Source organism: Anomaloglossus baeobatrachus, chromosome 3 (assembly GCF_048569485.1).
Source record: "Anomaloglossus baeobatrachus isolate aAnoBae1 chromosome 3, aAnoBae1.hap1, whole genome shotgun sequence".
Taxonomy (NCBI): Eukaryota; Metazoa; Chordata; class Amphibia; order Anura; family Aromobatidae; genus Anomaloglossus; species Anomaloglossus baeobatrachus.
Genome location: NC_134355.1, coordinates 558,956,673 through 558,975,700, shown reverse-complemented (window position 1 = coordinate 558,975,700; position 19,028 = coordinate 558,956,673). Strand labels below are relative to the sequence as shown.

General features: G+C 51.3%; 2 protein-coding genes across 2 annotated transcripts in view; one reads left to right on the top strand and one right to left on the bottom strand.

Moving 5' to 3' along the window:
* DTYMK (deoxythymidylate kinase) overlaps positions 1-7,286 on the bottom strand; it is a 32,752-nt gene extending 25,466 nt beyond the window's left edge. Inside the window, exons 1-3 of the mRNA XM_075340847.1 lie at positions 7,001-7,286; positions 3,256-3,364; positions 2,841-2,931 (exon numbers count right to left, since the gene is read on the bottom strand). Coding sequence (XP_075196962.1) covers positions 2,841-2,931; positions 3,256-3,364; positions 7,001-7,130 — 330 coding nt within the window. The 5' untranslated portion in view covers positions 7,131-7,286. The remainder of the gene's footprint in view (positions 1-2,840; positions 2,932-3,255; positions 3,365-7,000) is intronic.
* A 10-nt stretch (positions 7,287-7,296) lies between these two features.
* ING5 (inhibitor of growth family member 5) overlaps positions 7,297-19,028 on the top strand; it is an 80,308-nt gene continuing 68,576 nt past the window's right edge. The window contains exons 1-3 of the mRNA XM_075340846.1: positions 7,297-7,571; positions 14,279-14,350; positions 15,896-16,062. Of these exons, the coding sequence (XP_075196961.1) occupies positions 7,535-7,571; positions 14,279-14,350; positions 15,896-16,062 (276 nt within the window). The 5' untranslated portion in view covers positions 7,297-7,534. The remainder of the gene's footprint in view (positions 7,572-14,278; positions 14,351-15,895; positions 16,063-19,028) is intronic.

Here is a 19,028-nt window from a genome sequence, read left to right as displayed (position 1 = left end):
AGAGTCCATCTGTCTGGTATCTTTAAGTGAAGTCCCATCTCCACTGCAACTATAGCTCTAGCCGCAAGCCTGGAGATTGGAGAATCCACCTTTGGACCCTGGGTCCCACGCTTGACCACGTCAGGGGGAAAAGGATAACGTGCATCCTTAATACGTTTGGAGAAAACGCTTATCTGGTAAGCGTGGTGTTCCTGGACTGCTTCTCTGAAGTCAGCGTGGCCAGAAAAATACTCAATCTACGTTTGAGCTACTGAAATGGGATTTCTCCTGCTGTGAAGCTGACTCCTCCGCTGGGGGAGCTGAGGGAGAAAGATCCAACATTCCATTGATGGACGCTATAGGATCATTCCTTATGGCGTCACCATCCGGTGTATCCGGATTGAGAGCGTTGTCAGGATCAAAGTCCTGATGAGCTACGTCTGCCTCATCCTACAGAGAGCCTCCTGGGACCCCTCCCGGAGCACCGATTTTATTCCCAATGAGGGTGGCCAGGGAGCAATGATCCAGATTGCCCATGGCCTGTCCGGACTGCAAGTCTCTATCCCATTGCAACTCCATCCCTGTCCTTGGACAGGGTTGACAGGTGGTTCCTTTGGCCACGTCTAGGAGAGACCCCGGCTGACCAAGTGCTCCAGGGGAGCATTGCACACAATGGGGTTCAGTGCCGTGGAACAGTATCACATGCAGTAAAAACAGCATCGAAAGCCTGAGTTGCTTATATGCTGCTGCCGACTAGCCATCTAGGACATAGAGCCAAGAATGGCGACCGTACAATGCAATGTATAGCATACAAGCATAAAGTACAATGAACACTGCAGCACATGCAATACAAGCAGCATAGAAAGCCTGTGCCTTGGCACCCCTGCTTTTCTGCTGCTGTAGACTAGCCATCTAGGGGAATATAGCCCAGAATATCGACCATACAGTGCAATGTATAGCATACAAGCATAAGTACAAATGAACACTGCAACCCCTGCAATACAAGCAGCATAGAAAAAACCTGTGCCTCAGCACCTTTGCTTTTCTGCTGCTGTAGTCTAGTCATTCTAGGCGAAAATAGCCCAGACTAGCGACCGTACAGTGCAGTGTATAGCATACAAGCATAAATACACATGAACACTGCAGTACATGCAATACAAGCAGCCTAGAAAGCCTGTGCCTTAGCACCCCTGCTTTCCTGCTGCTGATGTGTCGCCATCTAAGAGGGCATATAGCCAAAAATAGCGACCTATGCAGTGTAAGCATAAAAATACTAATGGACAACTGCGGTATTTAGTGGGGTCAGCACTTCAGGTGCCGCTTACCGCCCGCCTATAAGCGGGTGTGTGGTCGCCCTAGTCCTGTGCCTGGTCGCCCAGAGTCCGATCTCTCAGCTCGGACTGCAGGAATGGCTGCCGGCGTCCTTCTCCAGCTCGTGTGAGTAGGGGCGGGCCGTGGGCGTGCCCCCAAGTCAGAGCGGGAAACCGGCGTCCCAGTGTCCAGTGAGAGGGCTGGAGCATGTAAATAAGGCTCCAGCCCTCGGCGCTGCTGATTGTACAGCGTCTCTCCCCTACCCTGATTGACAGGGTGGGGGCGGGAACGAAGCGGAGCTAGGCCGCAAAAGCCGGGGACTGGATTTATAAGCGCCGCCGCCGTAAAAGCGCGGTCGGCGCTAAGTCCCCGGCGCACTACAAGTCCCAGCCGCGCCGCCGCTCCCGGAGCGTCCGGCGCGGTAGTTCCCCATACATAAAGTCACTCAGCTAGGCTGCAGTGACTGTAACCCTTTACTGTCCCCGGCGCACTAGCACACCCAGCAAGTCTGGAGTGTGCTGTGCCTGTGTGTACGGGGACACAGAGTACCTGAATGGTGCAGGGCCATGTCCCTGAACGGTACCCAGCTCCGTATCCAGCAGGTTCAATGGGTCTGTGGATGGAGCCCGGCCTCAGGGCTTTGGGGCCGGTAAGATCCCACTTCCTCAGAGCCCCTCAGGGGGATGTGGAAGGAAAACAGCATGTGGGCTCCAGCCGCCGTACCAGCAATAGGTACCTCAACCTTACAAACCACAAGCGGGGTGAGAAGGGAGCATGCTGGGGGCCCTATATGGGCCCTCTTTTCTTCCATCCGATATAGTCAGCAGCTACTGCTGACTAAACAGTGGAGCTATGCGTGGATGTCTGACCTCCTTCGCACAAAGCAGAAAAACTGGTGAGCCAGTGATCCCACTGGGGGTGTATAGCCAGAAGGGGAGGGGCCTTACACTTTTTAGTGTAATGCTTTGTGTGGCCTCCGGAGGCAGTAGCTATACACCCAATCGTCTGGGTCTCCCAATGGAGCGCCGAAGAAAAAACTGTATATATTGCTGTCCCTGACATGTCCTGTGTATCCAACTGTGCCCGGCCGTGTAAAGAGGTTTTAGCTACTGGTCATGTGGTGTTGCTATTGACCCCACTCACCTTAGCAAGGGGAAGAAGGATAAGAATCTAGAGTGTGAGCCCCAATGGGAACTGTGATGCTGAAGTCTGTAAAGTGCAGAGGAATTGATGGCGCTATACAAGTGAGTAAAATATGTGAATAAATACTACATTGATGCTGCTCTGTATGTGCTGTAGCAGAAAACAGTCGGGGTTATCGCTATCAATAACACCAACGAGGAACAATCAGCACAGTGGTTGGACACGCATGCATATTCCCCCTTCCCCTCCAGTTTACATGCGTATAGAAAAGTGCTGCAGAATATGTTAACACTACATAGATTATAATACTCAGCTATAATTATTCCCCAATAATTAATATGGAAATTATGTACCATTTATATAACACTATATTTAGGTGTCCCGCTTCCCTCTTATTTGTACATTACCTCTTTTGAACTGGTGAAGGCAACACCAGAAAATGCATATCTATCCACCACTAGAGTGATTCCGCTACGCAGTTTTTCTTTTATTAGAGGACTGTTAAAAAGAGGAAAAAAACATGGTCGTCATTTTAAGGACTTCAACCCATGCAGAAAACCCACACCATTAAATACTGCTCCAGGGGATGTTAGCCTGGAAGGTCCCCTCTCGGAGGAGGTGAAGTCAGAATCTAAACCCCAGAATCTGTTGTAAATTACATGGAAAATCTACACCAGCAATGGGCCCGTGCAGTAAGTCTAAGAACCTAATACTTTGCTGGCATTTTACCCGCAGCACCACTTTATTATAACTGGTGTCGGATTTTAAGCAAATGTGCTAATACTGATAGAAAAACAAAACGACAAACTAAATCAATCGTACACATGTTCCCAGCGATTGGCAGAAAACAGCAGATGAACTGTATGATCTTCAATGTTACTTTTTTTCTCAAGGTAGGAACCAACAAGTTGACCAATTTCTGTTGTTCGCTCTAGAAAAAAAAAAAAAAAAGAAATAAGTTACTGCTTCAGAGCAGGCACACAGTGCAGGAATTGGTAATCTACAGACCCTTATGAAGCGTACAATCTAGCGTCTAAGCCACCCAGAAGCCTTCCTGAGGACTTGGATGCTTTCTCCCCTCTGATCTGCTGTATATGACCTTCTCTAGTCAGTAGGTCACAAGAATCACAGAGGACTCCACGTCTCTGGAGAGCTGAGCACCCCCAGAAAGGGTACCATGCTTGGCAACAGGATTATATGATATGTCACCCACCTACTCCATTACCTTGTACACAGCACTGTGTAAGGGTACCGTCCCCCCACCTCATCTATCTCTGTGTACACAGTTCTACATCTATTGCAGCCTATGGATACAGCTGCATGTCATATTCAGTCATCACTACGAACACTCTTAGGGCTCATATGCACACAAGTGCTGAATATTCTGCAGCAATTTGACATCACATGTGCGCTTCAAATCACTGCAGAATGAATGCAGTATTTTTGTTAAAAAAAAAGCAGATTTCATGCGCTATGCTGCTGCCCCCACCATAGACAGAGTGGAGCTGCATCCAGAACCCACAAATAATTGACATGCTGCTTTTATGAACGCACGGATTTGGGTCAAACTTTTGGCATCCAAATCGCTGCGTTCAAAAAAGCAACGTGCGCACGTATCATGCACAATCTTCATAGATTGTGCAGAGGACGCATGCATTTACACTGCAGTGCTAAACGCAGCGTAAATGCATGCAAGTACACAATGTGCACACGAGCCCTTAGTGGTAGAACAGATGTCACTTCTTCATCCAAGACCCTCCTCGGTGTAATCATAAGATAAATTGGGGGGGGGGGGGGGGATCAGGACTCCTCCACAATAAGTGGGGCCTAATGGTGGGAACCCCAGGAACCAGGCATTTTTCTTCTGCTCCTCTGTGACTAATGAATAGTATAGAAGTAATATTTTAGATGTGTTTAACAAACATTTGAGTACCTCTGACACATTGCATGACATATCATGAGAGCAGAGGACAAGCCCTCGGCCAATGCATGTCGTGCTGTCACGATGGGTGCCGTGAAGTCAGAGGAAACCTCGCAGCTCTAAGCCCTGATGCAGAGTGACTTAGGCAAAAAGGATGGACAGTGTGGTGGGAAACGTCAGCGGTGAGAAGAGCAGATTTATTATTTTCTTAATACCCTACATTACCTGGGCTCTGAAAATAGAATAATAAGTAAGATTCACCTCACAACAAACTTTGATGGAATTCGAATTTCCTGCCAAATTTGATTCTCAAATTCGGTGCTCGCTAATAATTCTCTATTCTCAACAGTCCAGGCGATGATGCGCAGGGAAGACACTCTCACGGAGGGGGTGGCCTCTCCGCACAGCGCCCCAACAGAAGGCTCGTGGGGGAGGGGGGGGAGGCGGCACCCACATAGAGAATGTTAAGGGAGGGCTTCTCCCTTCTCTGCACAGTGCCCCCACAGAACACTCATGGGGGGCGGGATGCACCCCCCATAAAAGTGATAAGGGGGGGGGCTTCTCCGCGCAGCGCCCCCATAAAAGTGATAAGGGGGGCATCTCCACGCAGCGCCCCCACAGAAGACTCGGGGGGGGGGGGGGCATCTCCACGCTGCACCCCCACAGAAGACCCGGGGGGGGGCATCTCCACGCTGCACCCCCACAGAAGACCCGGGGGGGGGGGGGCAACTCCACGCTGCACCCCCACAGAAGACCCGGGGGGGGGGGGGGGGCAACTCCACGCTGCACCCCCACAGAAGACCCGGGGGGGGGGGGGGGGCAACTCCACGCTGCACCCCCACAGAAGACCCGGGGGGGGGGGGGTGGGGCAACTCCACGCTGCACCCCCACAGAAGACCCGGGGGGGGGGGGTGGGGCAACTCCACGCTGCACCCCCACAGAAGACCCGGGGGGGTGGGGGGGGGGCAACTCCACGCTGCACCCCCACAGAAGACCCGGGGGGGTGGGGGGGGGGGGGCAACTCCACGCTGCACCCCCACAGAAGACCCGGGGGGGTGGGGGGGGGGGGGGGCAACTCCACGCTGCACCCCCACAGAAGACCCGGGGGGGTGGGGGGGGGGGGGGGGCAACTCCACGCTGCACCCCCACAGAAGACCCGGGGGGGTGGGGGGGGGGGGGGGGGCAACTCCACGCTGCACCCCCACAGAAGACCCGGGGGGGTGGGGGGGGGGGGGCAACTCCACGCTGCACCCCCACAGAAGACCCGGGGGGGTGGGGGGGGGGGGCAACTCCACGCTGCACCCCCACAGAAGACCCGGGGGGGTGGGGGGGGCAACTCCACGCTGCACCCCCACAGAAGACCCGGGGGGGTGGGGGGGGGGGGGCAACTCCACGCTGCACCCCCACAGAAGACCCGGGGGGGTGGGGGGGGGGGGGCAACTCCACGCTGCACCCCCACAGAAGACTCGGGAGGGGGGGGGGGCATCTCCACGCTGCACCCCCACAGAAGACTCGGAGGGGGGGGGGCATCTCCACGCTGCACCCCCACAGAAGACTCGGGAGGGGGGGGGCATCTCCACGCTGCACCCCCACAGAAGACTCGGGAGGGGGGGGGGGGCATCTCCACGCTGCACCCCCACAGAAGACTCGGGAGGGGGGGGGGGGGCATCTCCACGCTGCACCCCCACAGAAGACTCGGGAGGGGGGGGGGGGGCATCTCCACGCTGCACCCCCACAGAAGACTCGGGAGGGGGGGGGGGCATCTCCACGCTGCACCCCCACAGAAGACTCGGGGGGGGGCATCTCCACGCTGCACCCCCACAGAAGACTCGGGGGGGGGCATCTCCACGCAGCACCCCCACAGAAGACTCGGGGGGGGGGGCATCTCCACGCAGCACCCCCACAGAAGACTCGGGGGGGGGGCATCTCCACGCAGCACCCCCACAGAAGACTCGGGGGGGGGGCCATCTCCACGCAGCACCCCCACAGAAGACTCGGGGGGGGGGGGCGGCATCTCCACGCAGCACCCCCACAGAAGACTCGGGGGGGGGGGCGGCATCTCCACGCAGCACCCCCACAGAAGACTCGGGGGGGGGGCGGCATCTCCACGCAGCACCCCCACAGAAGACTCGGGGGGGGGGGGGGGGCGGCATCTCCACGCAGCACCCCCACAGAAGACTCGGGGGGGGGGGGGGAGGCATCTCCACGCAGCACCCCCACAGAAGACTCGGGGGGGGGGGGGGAGGCATCTCCACGCAGCACCCCCACAGAAGACTCGGGGGGGGGGCGGCATCTCCACGCAGCACCCCCACAGAAGACTCGGGGGGGGGCGGCATCTCCACGCAGCACCCCCACAGAAGACTCAGGGGGGGGGGCATCTCCACGCAGCACCCCCACAGAAGACTCAGGGGGGGGGGGGCATCTCCACGCAGCACCCCCACAGAAGACTCGGGGGGGGGGCATCTCCACGCAGCACCCCCACAGAAGACTCGGGGAGGAGCCTCTGTACTAGGGCGCTATCAATCCCCTAATTACAGACACCCTGTGGGTGTCCGGAGATAGCGCATCCCGGCTATGTCTGGTGCTGCACATCCTGTGGACGCCGCACTTACGATACTGACTGCCGGACACCATGGCGGCTCTCACCTGGAAAGCGCATGCCCTCGGCCCGGTAACCCTTCTCCTTCAGCGCCTCCACCAGTCTCCGGGCCTGGGTGCTCTTTCCAGCCCTGTCAGCGCCCTCCAGGACAATGAATGCTCCGCGCCGTGCTGCCATGTCCGGGCACTACGGGACACAACTGGGAAAAGGTCATTCACAATTCCCGCACTCTCTCAGAAGCCAATCAAAAGTGTCTCTACTTGGCGCGCTCCAATGATCTCACAGGGCGTGCCGGCCGCAGTAACCTCTGGGCAACAGCATTCAGCCAATAGAAGCAGCGCACGGCAAGGCCAACGGACCAATCACCAACGTATACGGCACATTCACTGGGAGGGCTCGAAGAGGAAAAATACCCACCTCAACCCCTTCGCCTTTCACAGAGCGCGGGCAAGCCGCCCTAATGAATATTAATCAGGCTGGCAGCCAACCCGCGCCGCCGGAAGCGCACAGCTCATGAATAATCCAGCGAGTAGCTGAGCGGGATTCACATCTGAGGAAGGAAACGCTCGCACTTTGCTAACATGGCGACGGCGATGTACCTCGAACACTACCTGGACAGTGAGTACGGGTGCGGGGGAGGTGAACGGGCTGTGTACACGGGTGTGTTAGTGCGTGACGCGCGGGATTGCTGAGGGTTAATAAGAATCCACCGAGCGGGTTATTAAAACTGCGTCACCACCTTGCGGGCGCGCACTCCTTGCAGGCAGTGGTACGTGATGACGTACGAGGGCTTACGTAATTCATTTGAACAAGCAAAACTTTATTGGAGGTATCCGTATCCATTACTACGCCAGTATGTGTAGGACTAGGCCACAACCTGGACTGCTGGGCGATATTACAGGCGGCACCACAGCGGAGCACCTTGTGCTGTATGTGGGGCCCTTAGTATACGTCATCAATATCCCAACACCCGCCGATCAGCTGTTAGGAGACCCCGTGTGGCCGCTCTTGGGTACTTCACCTCAGCCCTTATGTACTGCCCCAGCAGAGCTGCAGTACCCGAGAACGGCCAGCACAGGGGGAGGGGCGCTGTGCTGCAGTCACCTCTTAAAGGGAACCTGTCAGGTGCAATATGCACCCAGGACCAGGAGCAGTTCTGTGTGCATATTGCTAATCCCTGCCTAACCGTCCCTGTATACACTAGCATAGATAAAGAGATCTTTAGAAAAAGTATTTGTAAAGATCCTTTGATATGCTAGTGAGCGAGGGGACTAGTCCCCTGGGCGTTACTTCCCCGACTAGCCACCCTCTTAGCGTTCTAGCACACCCACAGGAGCGTACTAACATGCTATTCAATGCAGCGTCATCAGTGGTGATGCACGTACCTGTGAACGCTGAGCTGAATGTCCCGCACTTCTGGTCATGCGTATAAGACCTCTCTGAAGCTGGGACACGTACACCCCGCTTCATACTGCTCATGACCGGAAGTGCAAGGCATTCAGAAATTCGAACACAGGTACGCGCCTCACCGCTGGAGATGCTGTGTTGAATAGCATGTTAGTATGCCCCTGTGGACGTACTAACATGCTAAGAGGGTGGACTAGTTGCAGGAAATAACGCCCTCATGACTAGTCCCTGGCCTCATTAGCATATTATAAAGAATCTTTAGAAATACTTTTTCTAAAGATCTCTTTATCTATGCTAGTGTATACAGGGACGGTTAGGCAGGGATTAGCAATATGTACCCAGAACTGCTCGTGATTCTGGGTGCATATTGCACCTGACAGGTTCCCTTTAAGGCTGGTTTCAGACGTCCGTGTTTAGTCAGGTATCAGTCACACGCATGGTTATGGTCACGCGTGTGACATCCATGTTTGCATACATGTGACAGGTACTGGAGAGAACACGGGTATGTGAAATAAAAAAGATTTTCCATATTTACCTGCTGTCTCCGTCTCTGCTGCCTCCCGCTCCTGACCCCCGCTCATTATATTCATCGATTATTCACCGCACTCAGGACCAGGAAGCCAGAGCAGCGCTGGGTACAGCACCACGGGGACAAGTAAGTATTCTGCAGGCACAGTGACATCCAGGAGGTCATTGGAGTTCCCAATGAACTCTGATGACATTCTGATGACCCCTGCGACACCCGCGCTACAGCTTTACGGGTTCATCAGAGTTCATTGGGAACTGTGATGAGTCCCCAATGGTGTCCCCGCGATACTCCGGCTTCCAGGTTCTCAACACACACACAAACACACTTGTATACACGTATATACTGAGCACATATACACACATGTATACACAAAGCAGACACACATGGATACACTGAGCACATAGACACATAGCACACATGCATGTATACACACACACACACACACACACACACACACACACACACACACACACACACACACACACACACACACACACACACACACAGCTGTATACTCACCCAGCGATGTGGTCCCCGGCACTGAAGTCCCCAGCGCTGCTCCGGCTTCCAGCTCCTCAGTGAATGAATATTCAGTGAGTATAATGAGCGGGGGTCAGGAGCGGGAAGCAGCAGAGTCGGAGACAGCATCGCTGGATGGAGGTAAATATAGAAAATATTTTTATTAAAAAGACCCGTGTTTTCTCCGTTATGTGTCACACTGATGTCACACGGATCACATCAGTGTGCAATCCATGTGACACCCGTGCTGCCGGAGAAAAAACGGACATGTCTGTGTGTGAGTGCAGGGTCATGAGAGGTCACACGGTCCGTGTGAAAACACGGCTGTGTGAGTAACAGCAAATAACATGGGTACGTATGACATGCGTGTTAAAAACGATATCACACGTACCTGAAACACGGACGTCTGAAACCAGCCTCAGGAATTTTGTACATCTTAAGTGATCTGCAACTCAAAATAAATGTTACTCCAGTCTTTTACTAGAGAAACATCTGCGCCATTCAGTACAGCTCATCATGACTTAGACAGCCAGTCGTTGCCGTGCCCCCGGTCTGTCAATTTTGGCGGCGCAGACCAAAACTTGCGTGAAAACGTCAAGTCACAACTTGTGTGCAAAAAAGGTCACAATTTTGCAAATAGATTTTTTTCACCAAATTTCTAGCACAGTCATCTGGAGGATCTGGAAGCCGGAGCATCGCGGGGACAGCCCTGGGTACAGCATCACTGAGGACAGCATCGTGGGGACAGGTGAGTATTCACAAAGCAAGCAGTGTATGTGCAGTGACATCCAGGGTGAAGTCACCTTCCTGACACCCGCTGTTGCGCAGATGTCGCAGGGGTTTCCGCAGGATGTCATCAGAGTTCATAGGGAACTCCGGTGACCTTCTGGACGTCACTGCACACACACTGCTTGCTGAATACTCTGCTGTCCTCGGTGATGCTGTACCCAGCGCTGTCCCCACGATGCTCCAGCTTTCAGCTTCTCAGTGCAGTGAATAATCAATTAATATAATGAGCGGCGGTCAGGAGCGGGAGACAGCAGAGCCGAAGAAAACAGCGCTGGATACAGGTAAATATAGAAAATCTTTTTACTTCAAAGACCCATGTTTTTTCCGGTACGTGTCACACAAATGCAAACACAGATGTCACACGTGTGACACACATATGACCATAACCATGTGTGTGGCTTGTACCTGATTAAACACAGACGTCTGAAACCGGCCTTAGGTATGGCGTTCATTAGAGCTTCACAGGAGCCACTGGAATTCTCTCCCATCCTCCATGACGACATCACAGAGCTGGTGGAGGTTAGAGACCTTGTGCTCCTCCATTTTCCATTTTAGGATGCTTAACCGAGGCTTAATAGGGTTTAGGTTTGGCGACATGCTTGTCCTGCACCTTTCCCTCAGTTTTAGTAAGGCAGTGGTCGTCTTGGAGGTGTGTTTGGGGTCGTTATCATGTTCTTCCTATCTTTCTGGCCATTCATTCAGCGTATCATTTGCTGGCTCCACATCTTCTCCTCTTCCTCTCACTGCTGGGGTCCCTCAAGGTTCAGTCCTTGGCCCTCTTCTTTTCTCCCTCTACACTGCCCCAATTGGAATGACCATCAGCAGATTTGGCTTCCAGTACCATCTTTATGCTGATGACACACAGCTATACACCTCATCCCCTGAGCTCACCCCCGGTGTACTACAGAACACAAGTGACTGCCTGACTGCAGTTTGCAACATCATGTCTGCTCTCTATCTGAAACTTAACCTTTCAAAAACGGAACTTCTTCTTTTTCCTCCATCCTCCAACCTTCCTAAACCTGACCTCTCCCTCTTTGTGTGTGGCACAACGATAAGTCCTAGGCCGCAGGCCCGCTGTCTGGGTGTTATACTTGACACCGATCTCTCCTTCACCTCCCACATACAATCTCTTGCCCGCTCCTGCCGCTTGCACCTCAAGAACATCTCTAGAATCCGCCCCGTTCTCACAATGGAAATGACAAAAACCCTCACCGTGGCCCTGATCCACTCTCGCCTTGACTACTGTAACTCTCTATTAATTGGTCTCCCCCTAACTAGACTCTCTCCTCTATAGTCCATCCTTAATGCAGCTGCCAGGGTCACCTATCTGGCTAACCGCTACTCGGATGCCTCTGCTCTGTGCCAGTCATTGCACTGGCTGCCCATATATCACAGGATCCAATTCAAATGGCTTGTTCTCACCCACAAACCTCTTCACAGTGCGGCACCCCCCTACATCTCCACCCTCCTCTATGTCTATCACCCCACCCGTTCTCTACACTCTGCAAGCGATTTTCGACTAACACCCACACTAATTCGAACCTCCCACTCCCGAATCCAAGACTTCTTCCGAGCTGCACCAACCCTCTGGAACGCTCTACCCCAAGAAGTTAGGACAAATCACAACTTACTCAGCTTCAGACGCACCCTAAAGACGCATATTTTTAGGGCGGCCTATCACACTCCCTAATCAGATTCGATTCACATAGTCTTTCTACAACTTCTCACAACATAACTCCACATCAAACTCCATAGCACCCAAAGGCATCTCAAGGCTCGGGCCCACTGGTCGAGGAATCCACTATCTAGCCCCCCTTTCCGTGAGATGGCTGGATTGTCATTGTAAATAAGCACTTGTACCTTGCCTCTCCCCCCCATCTCATTGTAGATTGTAAGCTCTCACGAGCAAGGTTGTGTTTTTTTCTTTTTTTTTCCCTCTAAAATATTGTATTTCTATAACTGTTACTTGTTTGTATATGATCCTCCTGAATTGTAAAGCGCTGCAGAATATGTTGGCGCTATAGAAATAAAGATTATTAATAATAATAATAATAATAATAATAATGTTAGAATACTGCTCTGCAGCTCAGTTTCTGAAGTGAGGTGATAATGCTCTGCTTCAGTATGTCACAGTACATGTTGGTATGCATGGTTTCTTCAATGAGCTGTAAGTCCCCACAGTCGGCAGCACTCATGCAGCCTTAAACCTTGACACTCCCACCACCATGCTTGACTGTTGGTAAGACACACTTGTCTTTGTACTCCTCACCTGGTTGCCGCCACACATGGTTTACACCATCTGAACCAAATAAGTTTATCTTGAGGCCCCGTCACACTAAGCAACATCGCTAGCAACATCGCTGCTAACGAACAACTTTTGTGACGTTGCTAGTGATGTCGCTGTGTGTGACATCCAGCAACAACCTGGCCCCTGCTGTGAGGTCGTTGGTTGTTGCTGAATGTCCTGGGCCATTTTTTAGTTGTTGCTGTCCCGCTGTGAAGCACAGATCGCTGTGTGTGACAGCGAGACAGCAACAACTAATTGTGCAGGCAGCAGGAGCGGGCTTCTGCGGAGGCTGGTAACCAATGTAAACATCGGGTAACCAAGAAGCCCTGTCCTTGGTTAGCCGATATTTACCTTTGTTACCAGCCTCCGCCGCTCTCACTGTCAGTGCCGGCTCCTGCTCTGTGCACATGTAGCTGCAGCACACATCGGGTAATTAACCCGATGTGTGCTGTAACTAGGAGAGCAGGGAGCCAGCGCTAAGCGGTGTGCGCTGCTCCCTGCTCTGTGCACATGTAGCTGCAGGACACATCGGGTTAATTAACCCGATGTGTGCTGTAACTAGGAGAGCAGGGAGCCAGCGCTAAGCGGTGTGCGCTGCTCCCTGCTCTCTGCACGTGTAGCTGCGTGCACTGGTAACCAAGGTAAATATCGGGTTGGTTACCCGATATTTACCTTAGTTACTAAGCGCAGCATCTTCCACGCGGCTCTGGGGGCTGGTCACTGGTTGCTGGTGAGCTCACCAGCAACTCGTGTAGCGACGCTCCAGCGATCCCTGCCAGGTCAGGTTGCTGGTGGGATCGCTGGAGCGTTGCAGTGTGACATCTCACCAGCAACCTCCTAGCAACTTACCAGCGATCCCTATCGTTGTTGGGATCGCTGGTAAGTTGCTTAGTGTGACTGGACCTTTGATCTCATCAGACCACAGGGCATGGTTCCAGTAATCATGTCCTTAATCTGCTTGTCTTCAGCAAACTGTTTGCGGTCTTTCTTACTCATCATCCTTAGAAGAGGCTTCCTTCTGGGATAACAGCCATGCAGACTGTGACGGGGTCCTTCTCCCATATCACACAATTAACAGAGCGAGCGATGGCTGAAGAATCCAATAAACATTTTATTCCAAGCAAATCAAATGGTCCATAACATAATCCACCATACATAGGGTAAAATTAGTCCAGAAATACGAATATAATCCAGTAAGCGATAAATGTCCAGGTCTCTTTGGGGAGCCTCAGCTTTTCCTTCAGAGGTTTAATCTTCCTGCTTCTCTCTTGAATTCTCAAATGGTCTCACTCCTGCTTTTTCTTTCTTGTAAGTCTCACCCAGAATGACAAATCCCCCAGGTAAGCAGAGAGTTTAGGTGGATCCCAGGCCCCTTTCCCCAGACTTAGGGACAGGAACACTACAGGGAGTGATTACCTAACCTACAGACAATACAATGTACACACAAGCAATACAAATAATGGACAGTGAACCAAAGTAAAATCCGAACCTACACACCATGATACACAGTACACCATATCCCACCATCACACAGACCAATTGGATGCAGTGTGCGGCGTATGGTCTGAGCATTGACAGATTTTTTTTCTTTTGTGGGAAAATGCTATTTATGTAAAACTGATTGGCGCTGACGATCTGGATCCTTTATCCAGTTTCGCAGTAGCTTATGGCTAAGCCCTTTAATTGGTTACAGTGGTCAAGTAACTGGAACAGGATGTCAATCATTGATGTGGATTATGTCCTGTCGTAGGAAAAATCCATTTATTACAATAATGTTTGTTTATTTTCAAGGTATAGAAAATTTACCATGTGAACTCCAAAGAAATTTCCAACTTATGAGTGACCTAGATCAGAGGACAGAAGGTATGTTCTGTATAATTAATTTAAATGGGTTGTCCAAGCTTATGATGATAATGGTTTATCCTTAGTCCAGCTCCCCCCCCCCCCCCCCCACTGATCTGCTGTTCCAGTGACAGATGGATGTGGACGGAGCTGCAACAGTATACCTCCGTATGCTGTGTAATCGCCACTGCTGAGAACTGCAGGTTGGCTTGTGTTGAAATGATTGGGAGCTGAGCGGCAACCTCTATACAATGGACGGAGTCGCGCTGGTCTGGCTTCATACACTGTTTACATCAGGCCGCCACTGGAGGACATAGATGATCAATTAGGCTACTGGGTAAAGCTGAGTGGATACGTAGAAATTCGGTTCAGCGAGTTCAGCCGGACTTCATAAATAGTTCGATTTGGGACCCAGACTTGACCTGAACCCTATAAAATGTAAGCCCACAAGGGCAGGGTCCTCTTCCCTCTGTACCAGTGTGTCTATTGTAACTTGCATATGTATTCTGTATGTAACCCCTTTTCATGTACAGCACCATGGAATCAATGGTGCTCTATAAATAAATAATAATAATAACCCCAATGGAAGTCACTGATTGGGCAGTTCGGATCTCCACCCACACACAGCCAGCCATAAACAGAACGTCTGGAGTCGTGTGGCTGGGGTTTTTCAATATTATTATTATTATTATTATTTGCTGCACACTACATTTGATCATGCTACTGCTACTTCCAGTGCGAGCCAATCAGACACGGAAAGCGGCTTGCACTGGGCTGAGCACAGCGATGCTCACTTATGTAAAGTACCCAAAACCTAAGGGTATGTGCCCACGATAAGGACTCGCTACGATCAGAATGCAGTGAGTCCTGACCGTCGGGGCTGCATGTCTCCTCCGCAGGAGAATGCAGCTGACTGTGCCCACGATCAGGGTTCCGTGCGCTGCGCTCTCCCTACAGAGGACGCATGCGATTCCGCAGCAAACAATTGACATGCTGCGGTCTGGAAAGACGCTCCGCAGGTCAGTGTTTGCTGTGGAAAAAAGCTCAGTGGGCACAGGATATCTAGAAATCCCGTCCTCTGCTTGTACTGTACAACACAACGTTTTGGACGCAGCTGAAGAATGCTGCATCCAAAACGCTGCAAACACTGATCGTGGGCACGCAGCCTTAACTGTTTTTTGTTGTTGTGTGGTGTTTTTTTTTTGTTTTGTTTTTTTGTTTTTTTTAATAAAGTCTGTGTTTGGTCCGAACACCAAACTTTGGGTTCACTCACCTCTAGTACTTGGTGGTGACCCCCACAGTTGGATATTGATGACCTCAAAGATGGGTCATCAGTATTATATTATTTACTGGGGAAGCCTTTAAAAGTTAAACATTAAAATATTGCAGATAATAATGGGAAAACTTAGTCTATGAAACAAAATAAGCTTCTGGTTTGTTCTATTGTAAAATGTTTTTTTTTCTTTTTTTTTACCTTGTATCTTCCCTATTACTTGGGAATTACAGCTGTGTTATATTATATTATTATTATTATTATTATTATTATTATTATTATTATATTTACAGATAAAAAGAAAGAGATTGATTCATTGGCCAGTGAGTATATTGCCAAGGTGCGGGACCTGACCCCGGAGCAGAGAGTACAGCATCTACAGCGTATCCAGAATGCTTACAGCAAGTGCAAAGAGTACAGTGATGACAAAGTGCAGCTAGCAATGCAGACCTATGAAATGGTAAGAAAAGACTGATTTAATGTAAGAATCCTAGTATTAGATGCTGCTAGCATCTGTATGGGCTGCACATGGCAGGAATTTAAGTACTAGTAAAATATAGCCTGGAGGAGTTTTTTTTTTTTTTACAGCCTGAAGATTTTTTTTTTTTTTTATATCCTGAAAGGGGGGTTCTATAGCCTGGAATGGTTTGGGCAGCATGAATCTAATAACAGATAAGGATAACTCCGGCACACTATTTACTCCCACACAAAAAAGAGAGAGTAAAGAATTTTTCATGCAAAATCAGTTTTCTTTATCGCTTCATTGGGGGACACAGAGACCATGGGTTGTATCCTGCTGCCACTAGGAGGCGACACTAAGCAAAAAAAGGTGAACTCCTCCTATGCAGTATACACCCACCAACTGGCAATCATTCCCCAGTTTAAGCTTAGTGTCCATAGGAGGTGGACACACTAGGGGCTGCTCTCAGCCCCCCAGGTTTGTATTTTTAATATTTTACTTTTTCTTTATCGTTCCTATGGGAGACCCAGACATTGGGTGTATAGCTTCTGCCTCCGGAGGACACACAAAGTACTACACTAAAAAGTGTAGCTCCTCCCTCTGAGCCTATACACCCCCTGGAGAACCAGATCTAGCCAGTTCATTGCTTTGTGTTCAGGAGGCATACATCCACAAATGCATTCTCATCTGATTTTTCATTTTTGGAAAGATTTTGAAGAAAAGCGGGTCCAAGTCTGGACCCCCGGCATGTCCCTTCTCACCCCACTGTGTCGGCGGTGCTGTTAAGGTTGATTCCAAGGCTGGAGCCTTACATGCCGCGCTCCTTCACCATCCCTCGGGCTCTGGCTTGAAGTGGGAGCCAGCACGGTTCTCCATGCTTTGCAGGAGACCGGTCTCCATCCGCAGCCCTTCAGGATCCTGTTGGACGGAGCACTCATCCCCAGGGACATGGCCCTGCGTCTCAGCAAGCTAAGTACCTGAGACGTTTATATTCTGGGGGTCCCTGTACTTTATTATGTGGGGAGAGTGTGCTGAGTGAGTTTTCTGACATTTCCGGCCGGTTCTCTGGCTGTCGCCTGAGAACCGCGCCGAGGGTGCCTGCGCGCCGGCCGCACCGCTCAAATTTAGGCCCCGGCTTCGCCGGAGGCCTACTTTCGGTTTCACTGCCCTCGCATGTCATTCATGCAGAGGGACAGTGTGGCTCCGCTCAGCGGCCGTTCTGCACAGGGGAGAGACACTCCTCACTGAGTACATGTCTCCTCTCCTGTAAATCTCTTTGGCCCTCCAGATCCCGCTCTCCGGGTTAGCCCCGCCCCCTCTCCTCGCTCCGGCGGCATTTTATCAGCATTTTCTCTGCAATCAGCACTGGCTGCAGCATCCCTGATGAGGTGCTTGGGGGTCCGGGCTTCGGGATCTGGAGGGCACACAACACCGCTCCAGCGGTCTGGTAAGCCACAACCTCTGGTTGTGGGCCTCTGTATATACTCTCTGGGGGACACTCTGGCAGAGCTCCCACTTCAGCAGCATGTCTCACACGAGGAGCAAGGCTCCAAAGCTATATTCAGTATGCACTGCATGTAAGCTCCTGCTGCCTGAACCGAGCACATATCCACATTGTGATGCCTGCTCTAACCTGACAATGCCTCAGCCTGGAATCGCCCCCCCAGTGGTCTCTCCGGCTGCTCCGGCTCCTGTGGCTGAACCCCCGGCTTGGGTAGAATCCTTCTCTAGGTCAATGTGAGGTAAATCCGGAGATATGACGATAAATCATGATATTCAAGTTATGTCAGGAAGCCCTCTCCTGGTGTCACCCCCCCCTTTCCTTCACACAACTCCTTCAATCAGAAAATTTACCACAGGGATAAACGGTTTGTTTAGCAGATAGGTGTCAAAGGAACTGGTCTGTGTTCCACTTACACCTCCAACAGCCATCTCCTCTGATATGGAGATTAGATGACTTGGGAACAATGGACGCAGGATGACCCCCTGCCGTCACCCTGTAACAAGAGTTGTATCTCATTATAAGGCTATGGAACTATCCAGACAGAACGACTCCAGTAAAAAATGGTTCATATCTCGCAAGCCATATTTCCGATAAATATGGCAACCATAAAAATGGTGTCTCCGCATGCGGACGATGCTGGCACACCCTTTTTATGGGAGCAGGACCTGGGGAAATACCCCAGGCGTGATATCAGCCAATGGGGAACTAGTAGACAAGTCATGAGTCCTCTCGTTCTGTAGCTAAATTCATAACTGTCACAATGAGAGCGTTGGCGTCTGCCTACGACGCTCCCAGGCCAAGTTATGGCCATATCCCCTGTTGTGGATATTGTCCATAACTCCAGCCAGGGGTGGAGCAGTGCTCCCTCTGAGGTCACTAAGGTAGGAGGGGACCTGGATTTGCCCAGGTTGATAACCCTACTTCGGCCATTTTCCAGTGTTCTTTCGCCGGGGGTCACGTGTAGGAAACATCTGTGGGAAGGATCCTAGAAACCTGGTCTACAGCGCCCCCCTGTGGCCAGACGCACAAGGTAACTGCTGGAACTGTGTATGCCTGTTTGTAAACCATGCTTTATCTGTAACTGTACTCTGACATATGTATATTCTGTAGATTCCCTATTGTATATATTGTAGTTCTAGTGTGCTTTAGGCTGATTAAATTATATAATTAATCTTGGGCTGTTCTGTTATCTCGATCTTGAATCCCACGTCCGTGTGTTCGGCTAATAGTTACCGTGAAGCGGTTGGTGGCAGCGAGTTGTGCCAAGGATTATTGTGGGGAGGCCAGTGAGATTCGGGGAGGTTTTATATATTCCGCCCGCGGAGGTCGGGGGAATATATACCCTACTCTCACCGGGGACCCTTCAATAATCGGCATAAGTAGTATAGCGGCCTCCTTGCTTATTGTCGGGCAATTCCATAATTGGCCTGACTATAAGAGGGGCGCTAGAGAGCGCGTCACG